General features: G+C 37.7%; 1 protein-coding gene across 1 annotated transcript; it reads left to right on the top strand.

The window, feature by feature from the left end:
• The first annotated feature begins 9,347 nt into the window (after window positions 1–9,347).
• Window positions 9,348–11,177, top strand: LOC142544238 (uncharacterized). The gene has a single exon (XM_075651297.1). It carries the CDS (start codon window positions 9,348–9,350, stop codon window positions 11,175–11,177), a length of 1,830 nt encoding a protein of 609 aa, XP_075507412.1.
• Window positions 11,178–11,184: the final 7 nt, after the last annotated feature.

An 11,184-nucleotide genomic window follows, 5' to 3' on the forward strand; every position in this document is an offset into this window, starting at 1 on the left:
TTGCTAGAGAAACGAGTTAAACTGCTTGAACTTGACTTCTTAGCAGACTAACTGGTCGAGCAGACTCTGAATAGGCTCAACTGGAATGCAGCTGGTGATTTAATCATCCAACGTCCTAGGAATGAATGAGTTTCGTCTGAAGAACAGCTGACCTGATAAGCTTGAAACTGAAGACTTGTTCAAGGAGCAATTTAGTTGTGCATCTTTGTAGATGATTCTCAGTCCCCTGCATGCTAATTAAAACCCCTAAGTAAAGAGTCTAAAGAAGTGGCTGCAATATTAGTCACAGAGCCAATCCTCTCAACTCTTTACCAAAGAGCGACATATAAATATTTTCAAATAGTTTTGAAAATCGTATAAGATACTTTTAAATAACTTTTAACACTATTTTAAGTAAGATTTTAAAACACAGTATTCTTCAAATGTTCTTCTTAGAACAACCCGCTCTGATACCAATTGAAAGATCGTTTGCTGGGCATCTTTGGGATGCTTCAAACAAAATATTCTCCAATGAGCTGCAATAGCTCGTGTTCTAAGAATATTAACACCGATGAATTAAATCGAGTTTTGGTTAAAAACCAAGCGGAAGAAACTCGAAGTAATCCTTCGTGAAGAAGACTGTATATATTAGAAAGCATTTTATCTTATGTAAACTGAATAACCGAAAGGGGACAGATTAGTTTTTGCATTCATCAGTTCAGTTATGGTGACAACTGAACTGATGGATACTCTAACTGATCTAAACTGTTTGAAAACAATAGTTAAACAGTTAAATACACAAGATATGTTTATGGATGTTCGGAAACTTCAACTGCTCCTACGTCACCCCTTCTACCGCCTCGGGTAGGATCCACTAGAAGACTTTGATTTATACAACTCTTTGTACAAACCCACTCAGCTAGGACTCACCCACTGCCTAAACTGAACTCCTAGACTTAGACTGAAGGCAGCACCTTCCAGTCAACATTTCTTTAATGTCTATGTGAGAAAGACTACATACACAAGTTTAACGTCTTTGTGCAAGACTGCATTTGAGTGGTTGAGAGTGTTTGTATGTGTGAGAACTGAACAGGACGTTCTCACACACTGATGGAAATACGCTTCTAATCTAAGCTGATTTATCTGTGAAGAGTTCCCTCGACTGGGCTGAATGCTTCCTCTTAAGCTGATATGACTTTGAAGCGTGCCCTTTTCTTTTCTATCTTGAGTTGTGTATCTTTGAGTCTTCACTGATCTTCTCTTTATATAGGCGGGAAAAATGATCGTATAGTGAGACTCATTCATTGTATCCGTTGCATCTTGAATTCGTTTCATTGGACTTTGTGTCTCGACTTTTCGACTGTCCTTCATAAACATTTTGTCTTTAATGCACTGATGCAACGTCCATTATTGTCCTTTGACTGGGTAATGGCTTTGTACCTTCACATACAGCTGGATTCCACTTGAAAGAGTTTGTTTTTATCCATAACTGAAATATTCTAACTGATACTTCGAACTGGTCAGTTGAACTGATCTTTCAGTTGGGCTGGTGAAATCAGTTGACTCGTCAGTGGAACTGATTTCACACTTGTTCAATTGGACTGATCAGCTGGGTTTCTTCATCAGTTGAACACTCCTTCGGCTGGCCAGGCTTCTGAGGATTTTCCTGCTGAATCATCTATCAACTGGACAATCGGACTGCTCAATTGACGTAACCAGTTAGACTGATTCATTTCGTGCGATCAGTTGGGTCTTTAGTTTTGCGATGTAAACATCTCGTGAGTGACCCTAGATGCTGCACACTAAGGTAGATCATTAGTAACACAATTAACAAGTTTTGTTATCATCAAAATCAAGATTGCGAACTCGAAAAGTTCCAACACATTATCATTTTAATTTGTATAATTATATGTTCTATTGACATAATAGGTTTGGACGTTGAATCTAAATCCGAGATTTTCTATATATATCACTGTCAAATTAACTCATCCATGACAACTGAAAATATTTTCTCATAACCGACTTTGGGTTAGATACTCTGAGCTAAAGTGAGCTCATATTTCACATGTCATTTGTCATTTATCTTTATGACAATCACTTCAAATTATATTTCAAGATAATCATCATTTTACATTATAGCAAAAACACATTAATAATTATATAATTTTGATCATAAATAATATGTGAAATCTCATTTTTTTAATAAACTTGTTATTCTTCATGAATAAAACCATCCAAATTGGATTCATTAAAATATTTGGTCGATCACACTTTTAGCATCTTTTATGTTTACTTACGAGTTATATAAGATATGTCCAGCAGGACATCAGTTTCTTTCATAATGACTAGCCTCTATTATTCTTTTGACATTGAGATATGCACTCATTTTCTTTAAAGGGGTTTTTCATCGCTTTAGACGAGTTGTATAAATGGTTCAACTAGAACATTAATGAAGCTAAATAATATAATCGGTCTTATACACAATATCAAATAACATATTTTGAGATTCAAACTTGGAACTTCATGTTCACTTTATATTACATTGGGATTGATCTCAAAAATAATCTTTTAGCTTATATTTCCTCCCCCTCAAAGTTGGAAATATTGTTTTACAATAATAACAAATGAGAAATTGCATCATAAAAATCTCATTGCTCAAAATATTTGATCATAAGATTCAATTATTTCCAATATATCTACAATCTCTTCAAGAGATTTATTCTAGTGCATTTATCGCACATAACACATTATTATTTGGCATAATATATAGTATACAACATATATTTCAGATATCCCGAAAATGTGATCATTTATTATCAAATCGATGGTTTCAATAGTTGATTGGAGGCATAATAAATCAACTAAACCAACGTATTTATAATCATAAAATTGATATTCATATTATTTCTTTTAATCAAGTTTATCTTGATTATATATTGTGGAAATTTCTCTCAAAACGTATTTTCGCAAACATCAAGTTGCGATTTGTGGGCCCACATTATTTATTCATTCCAGATAATACGAAATTTTTTGCCAACTTGAGCTTATGATAATGGTATTAAATTTAATAAGCCATAAATAAGAATTCGTAAAATTTTCTGGGTATTTGATTCAAAAATCTTCATATTTATCGATCCAAGAACTTTTGGCTTCATGATCAACATCTTTGTTCACTATCAATTGTTTGTTAACTATTTATATAATTTGAATGTTCAAACCAAATCGATTATGCTAAACTCTGAAAATATTTGTATATATGATACTTTTGGAGAACATTAGCTTTTCTAGAACTATTTATTTGTAATATACTATTTATACTAAATCAATATTGACATTGGATTAACAAATCCATATACGTAAATGTTCATTACTATTTTATTGTATCAAACATATCATATTTTTTTCATCGTCAATCAAATGATCTTCTAGATTCTTAATCCATTCATATCAACATACAATGAAAATATAATTTGGGTAGACATAATCGAGCTCCACAATTTTTATATCGGGCTTGATGTATACCTCAATATTTTGTGTCAATTTCATAATTAATATCTCATTTGAGATAATATATTATTCTTTGATATCAATTATATTCATTGCCATTATCACATTCATCTTATAGAATTGATCACATTAATTAGAAAACTTTGAATAATTGTCTTCGTTCATTTCTCTTTGAATAAACAAAATACTATAACTAAGATATTGAAATTGAGAAATTGAATGTATCTTTTCAAATTCTATGAACCTTTTCAAATTTTTACATGTACCAAGTAGATCTTTTACCTTAAATAACGACATTCAGTCTCTCATGAATGTCATTCCACATTAGATTTTTTGTTCCTACGTTTACAAAATATATAAAACAATAATATATAATACAATATTTTATCATTTATTAGCACTTTAAAATAAAGACAATTTTAATCAAATAATTTTGAGACTAATCAAAATCATATCAACAATAAAAAATGAGGAAATCAATTACTAATCAAAATCATATCAACAATAAAAAAATGAGGAAATCAATTATACCCTTAACGTGATTTGTCTTTATTTTAAACTATTATAATATTCATCAATAAATAAAGATTAATATCCATATAAAATAAAGTTTTATCAAATACCATTAGGTTAAAAGAAAACAAAATATGAACAATTACTCAGATCACGTGGTTATGCCATGATTTAAGAATTTATCAGAAAAATTATATATGTTGACACATGATAACTTAAAAAAATATTATAAACATATTAGTTAACATAAGAATAACATGCAATGAAACATGGATTGAAAATTGGTGACAGTGGATAAGAAATACGTGAATGTTCACAGCTCATTTCACTGCTACGATCGTGCATAGACTACCATAATCTCGGTATTTTTTTTTAATAAAAATGCTTCCATGAAAGTTAAATATAGTTTGTTACAAATACATTGGGTATACCAAGGGGAAAGTGGTTAAATTAACCCACGATGTCAACTAAATGACCAAATTCGAAATTTACAAAATAATGCATAAAATAAGAATGTAGCTGCAAATAACCATTACAACATGTCATACTTCTTATGTCATTGGAGATTCCCTAGTTCTTTTCAACATCCATGGCAAACCTCTTGGAGCATGGCAGCCAGCGCATAATTCGCACATATGATCTCTTCAACAATGAAGATCCAAACCTACATCACCGCAATTTGTATGCCAAAAAATCTGAATTTTCCTAACAACCCTATCACAGGGCACCATATCATCATCAAACAATTTACGGTTTCGCATGTCCCAAATGAAGTAAATTGTAGCTGCGATGGCTTCAATTCTCATCTTTGCAACTCTAGATGAACTTCGGTAATTACTTCTAAAAGTTGCAAGTAAAGCAGTAGTTGAACCCATTGTTTTCTTTAAGTCCAACCATTCCCTAACTCTATTCCAAACCTCCTTTGTAAGTGGGCATTGAAAGAAAAAATGGTCAAAATATTCTACAAATTGATTGCAAAGGACACAGCCCTTATCTAATACATATGGTTGACGATCTTTAGTGAGGAATTTTCGATGAGCGAATAACCACAAAGAAAATCTATGATTTGGGATGGTATTACTATTCCAAACCAGCGATTTCCTGGGCCAGATTGGTGGATTAGGGGAGAACAAAAGATATGCTTTAAGAAGAGAATTTGTTCCCTCGTTCCAATCACTCAGTGTAGCCTTCGCTTCCTCAATCGAGGTGAGTCATCTCGCTTAGGTTTCCAACTCCAAAAGTCATTGAAGTAATAATGGTTAACCCATTTGATCCACAAGGTGTCTTTTTCTCATGTATGTTCCAAAGCACCTCAGGGAAAAGTGTTTTGTTCCAAGCTCTAAGATCACAAAGTCCCAACCCTCCGTTCTCAATAGGCCTACAAATTTTTTTCTAGGAAATGGAAGGGTGTTTTGAGAACCAAAAAAAAGATCGACATAAACCATAAATTTTCTCAATCACTCCATCCGGCAGTGGCAAGATAGACATCCAGTAGCATTCTACTCCCTGGAGCACTGATCGGATAAGTTCCAATTTGCCTCTAAGAAAGAGAGTTTCGAGGCCACACATTAATTTTGCTCAAAAGCTTATCAAGTAATGGGGAGTAGTCTGATATTCTCAATTTAGAGGGTGACAGAGGGATGCCGAGATATCTGGAAGGAAAAGAACCTAAGAGAAAACTTGATCTATTCAATATTTCATCCTTTTTTGTGCTTGATACACCCGCAATGTATAGGTTAGACTTCTGTACATTAGCAAAGAGTCCCGCTCTGTCACTAAACTCCTTCAGACTATCAACTATTATGCTCACGCTCCTAATATCACCTCTAGAAAATAACAAGTGGTCATCTGCATACGCTAAGTGTGTAATCCACAGTGGCTGACATTTTGCAGTAGATAATGATCTCGAAAACGTCTCAAGACAGATAGCAAACAAGTAGGGTGATAACGGATTTCCTTGTCGAAGGCCTCTCGTCCTAGCAAAAAAGCCATGTAACTGTCCATTGATTGACACTGAAAACGAAGTGGTGGACACACATTCCATAATCCAAGACGAGAAAATTTCAGAGTATTCCAATATTCGCAAAGCTTCAGCCAAGAAGTCCCAATGAACGGTGTTTTATGCTTTCTGGAGGTCGATTTTCATAATGCATCTCGGAGAAGTTGTCTTTCTGTTGTATTTCCTAGAGAGTTCTTGTGCCACGCGTATATTATCCACAATTCTGTCTTTAATGAACGCCGTTTGAGCATCATTTATAAGCACACCCAAGATTTTACATAGTCCTTTGGCTAGTATTTTAGATATGATCTTGTAGAATACATTGCAACATAAGATTGGTCTATAGTCACCTACCGAGTTGGCAAGTGTAGATTGTGGCACAAGTGCCAAGAAAGAATGATTCCATTGCTTTAATAAATGTCCATTGGTGAAAAATTCAGTAACCGCAGCAATAACATCACAATCAGTCACATCCCATGATTTTTTGAAAAACGAAGATCCAAAGCCATCTGGACCCGGCGATTTATCATCATCTATGTCAAACAATGCTTTTTTGATTTCTTGCTCGGAAGGAATGGAAACAAGCATAGATCTCCACTCCTGCGGAACCATTGCACCTTTCCCATATTGGCAATCCAAAATTTGATGTCTCCTGGTATCCGTACCTATCAAGTTCTTGTAATAGTTAACAAATTCAGTCGCTATCTCATTGGTATCCGTAGATACACGCCCATCCATCTTTGTTAGAGCCAAAATCGTGTTTTTCTTGTTATTCTTTTTGATCAAATTGTGGAAGAATTTGGAGCATCTATCCCCCCCAATCGAAGATAGTCGCCTTTAATTTTTTGAGAGAAGAACAATCTCTCCGCCTCTGCCAGGTGTTCAACCATTACCCTTGATCGTTTAAGCCCTTCAACGGAGTTTTCAACCTGTTAGAAATGTGACTGGAGTGTCTATTGTTCAAGCCCTTCAACGGAGTTTTCAACCTGCTAAGTTTATGTTTTAACAAGTATTGTGATGTCCCATACATATCTGTATCTGTTGGAACATTTCATCTTCGCAATCTTGATTTTGATGTTAACAAAATTTGTTATTTTGTTTCTAATGATTTTACCTAAGTGCGCAGATACCGTAACTGATCATGATTCGAACTAATCAGTTATCAAGCCAAAACTGAAGCTATCGAGACGCTAAATGAAAGTGTCAACTGATTGATCGAATTGAACCAGTCCAACTGATTGTTCAGTTGATAGGTAGTTCAGCAGAAGACCTTCAGAAGCCCGGCCAGCTGAGAAAGTTCTCAACTGATGAAGAGCCCAGCTGACCTGTTCAACTGAAAGAGTGAAATAAGTTCAGCTGACGAGTCAAATGATTTCACCAGCCAAATTGAAGATCAGTTCAGATGATCAGTTAGGAGCATCAGTTAGGAATCAATCAGTTGCAGATCAAGACAAGCTTTTATCTAAATGGATTCCAGCTACGCACAATGGTACAAAAGCATCTGTACTATCTATAATACAATAATGGATGTTACAGCAAAGTTTAAAGACAAAATGTTCCAGCATAGATTTAAGAAAAGTCGAGACACGAATCTCAAGGAACACATTCAAGCTGCAACGGATACAATTTTTGAGTCTTATTGTACGATCAGTTTCCCGCCTATAAGTAGCAGATCAGTGAAGACCAACAATATACACAAGCAAAAGAAGAACAAGTGTGTGGAAAAACAATAGAAAGGACACGCATATTGCATATCAGCTTACTAGAATCAATTTGCCCAGAAGGAACACTTCATCGTGTTATCAAGCTTAGTTTAGAAGCATAATTCCCTCAGTGTGTGAGAACGCTTTCTTGTAGTGTTCATTTTTTAGTTCTCACACACACACACACACTCCACCACCCAAATACAGTCTTGCACAAAGACAATAAACTTGTGTATGTAGTCTTTGACACACATACATTAAACAAGTGTTGACTGGAAGGTGCTGCCTTCAGTCTAGTCTAGGAGTTCAGTTAGGCAATGGGCAAGTCCTAAGCTGAGTGAGTTATTACACTTGTTGTAATTAATCAAAGTCTTCTAGTGTATCCTACCTTATGAGGTAGAAGGGGTGACGTTGAATCTGTTGAAGTCTCCGAACATTTGTGTATTTAATCATTTAACTACAGCTTTCAAACATATTTGTTTAGTTAGAGCATCTGTCAGTTCAGTTTTCACCATAACTGAACTTATATATGTCACAATTGATTCTCGATATTTTCAGTTATTCAGTTACAAAGGATATAAAACATATCAATGTTTCTTAACGAAGGATTACTTCGAGTGTTTTCCGATTGGTTTGTAACCAAACTCGATTTAATTCATCGGTGTATACATTCTTAGAACACGAGCTATTGCAGCTCATTGATTTATTGTGTTCAAGGCATCTCAAAGTGCCCAGCACACGGTCATTCAGTATCCCAATTGTTTCTAACCAGATCCAAGAAATTTACATGAAGAGTCCACATGTTGAGAAATTTAAAGCTGCTGTTCTTACTTTTATTTGCCACCTTCATTGCGACGATGTAACAAGAATGGTCTGAAATGCAACTTGGAGTCAGGTATTCAACAAACGCATTAACGTTGTGACAGAGCCAAGCATTGTTTACCATCACTCTATCAAGTTTAGAGCAAATCGTGGTGATACCCCCATAAGGATCCGGGCCATTGATGACCCGGCTACCATCAAGAACCCGAGTACCACGAGGTTTCCCGAGTGATCACCAAGCAGCCTGGTCTCCCACTCAATCTCCCGGACACTTCTCCTCTTCCCGGGCCCTTATGCAAGTACCCGGGTAACCAACTACCTGGTCACCTCGAGAATTGAACCACACTCGAGTATGATTGATACAGGCAGTCTAATCTGTCAGAACAACTTGGGCTTGGAGTGTCCTAGAAGCCATCAGAAGCTACAAGTATGGGCAGCCGACTTGCCATACTTAGTAGGTGGCATGAGAATCGAGGTGTCTATCCCATTTTCTACTATAAATAGCATGTATTAATGTCATTTAATGATCCTGAAATCTTTGAACTCTAAAGCATTACACATCTTTTCTCTCAAATATTGTTTGTGTTCATCTTCAACCTGCTGACTTTAGCATCGGAGTGGCTATGCCGGATACCCCTCCGGCGCCCATTCACGAGTTCTTTTCATTGTTTGCAGGTGCTACCACAGCCATTATTCTCACTCAAAATTCCCAAACATTATAAATTGTTGATCTGATCCGTTGGAGCTTCTTACCCGGCTCACCCATTTCAGCGAGATTACATCATTGGCGCCGTCTTTGGGAATCTTGAGTTCAAGACGTTGATATGGCCCGTACGAGAAGAACCAACCAAGATAATTCTCGCGCCCAGGATGATGGAGGGCAGACTTCAAGACAAGTTGGTGTTAATAACACCGGATCAAATCTCATTACTTTGACCCCGGAAGAGTTGCAAAAGATTGTATCCGACGCCATAAAGCAAGCTATGGCCAGGAAAGAAGTTTCTCATCATGTTACACCACCCGAGGATAGACATGAGCTTGAGGAGGAGCAGGAGCAGGAGATGAGGGAGGAGGAGGTGAGAGGAGAAGAGGAGGAATCCAGCGCCGGGTCCAAATCTCCTACCGTGGCGGAAGAGTTGTTGGAATTGAGACAGAAGATGAAGGTGCTGGAAGGACAGTTGGAGAATCGGGGCTCTTCCCGAGCAGTCACCAGGGGATGCCCGTTTGCTGAGATCATTGTCCGGGAACCTCTTCCCGGGAATTTTAAATCGGCCAAAATAAAGGATTATGATGGCAACGCAGACCCTGAGGAACACTTGGCCAGATTTGAGAACATGTCCATATTGCACTGTTACACTGATAGAATCAAGTGTAAGGTGTTCCTGACAATATTGGTGGATTCGGCTCAAAGGTGGTTTGAGGGTTTGGCTCCTCAAAGTATTAGTTCTTTCAAAGACTTCCAAAAGGTGTTATCACACCATTTCAGTAGTAGTAAAAAATACAAGAAGAATGCTTTTAGTCTTTTCGAAGTCAAGCAGAGCACGGAGGAGAGTCTGAGGGCTTATATCCAAAGATTCAACAGAGTGGCTCTGGACGTTCCAACTTGTGCCACTGAAACAAAGACTACCGCATTCACCCAGGGCCTGAGAGAGGGTGAGTTTTTCAAATCATTGACTAAGAAGGTGCCCGTGGATTTTGAGGACTTATTGTCCTGGGCAAAGAAGTATATTAACATGGAAGAGGCTCAGAAGCAGAAGAGAGAGGCTGTTAAGAAGGAAAGAGGAGACCGGGTGTCTAAGCCCGAGGAGAGGGGGCAAGAGAGAGGTAATCCAGGGCACTTTTCTCAGCACATGCCTCTGAAGACGGCCCGGGAAAGGGAAGTACAAGAATGCAGTAGGGACCTGGCCCCGGACCATCAATTATCCTTGCCAGAGAAGAGAGGATTTTGCACTTTCCACAAAGTGTGTTACCACAACACCGAAGATTGCAAAACATTGAAGGGAAATTATGTCTCATCTTCCATCCCCGGACCCAGTCACAACAACAGAGAGCCGAGATTGCCACCTTGGACATCTCGGCGGACATCTCGGCAGCCAGGGTCCAGCGCCCGGGGAGGAGGTATGAGGAATAGTCCAAGAGGAGAGCCCGGGAGAAGAAGAGAGCCCGAGCCTGAGAGAAAAAAGAATTTGCCCCCTGCCACGGGGTTGATTAAAATGATATCAGGAGGCTCCACTGATGGAGACTCTAATCGAGCGAGGAAATCGAGGAGTAGGAGGGAATGTATGGAAGTAGAAGGGACGAGGAAAAATGAGGCGGTCATCAGTTTTGGCCCAAAGGATTTGAGGGGGGCGAATCTACCCCACAATGATGCACTGGTTATCCAAGCCCGAGTGGCAAATTATGACATTCTGAGGGTCTTTATTGACTCGGGCAGTTCCGTAAATGTAATTTTTAAAGATGCCTTTGTGCAGATGGATTTGCAGGGTTTTCACTTGGAAGTTGTGGAAACTGCCCTTTTTGGCTTTGCTGGCCATGTGGTCTACCTGGAAGGGGAGATTGTCTTACCGCTAACCCTGGGCTCTCAGGATCTCAAAAAGACAGTGATGACCTCTTTCACTGTAGTGGATCTCCTTCTTCATACAATATCATTCTAGGGAGGCC

This window comes from Primulina tabacum, chromosome 5, assembly GCF_025594145.1.
Source record: "Primulina tabacum isolate GXHZ01 chromosome 5, ASM2559414v2, whole genome shotgun sequence".
In the NCBI taxonomy this organism is placed as follows: domain Eukaryota; kingdom Viridiplantae; phylum Streptophyta; class Magnoliopsida; order Lamiales; family Gesneriaceae; genus Primulina; species Primulina tabacum.

What these genes read in the sequence shown, in the direction of transcription:
- LOC142544238 (XM_075651297.1), top strand. Translation starts at nt 9,348, where the DNA reads ATGGCCCGTACGAGAAGAACCAACCAAGATAATTCTCGCGCCCAGGAT.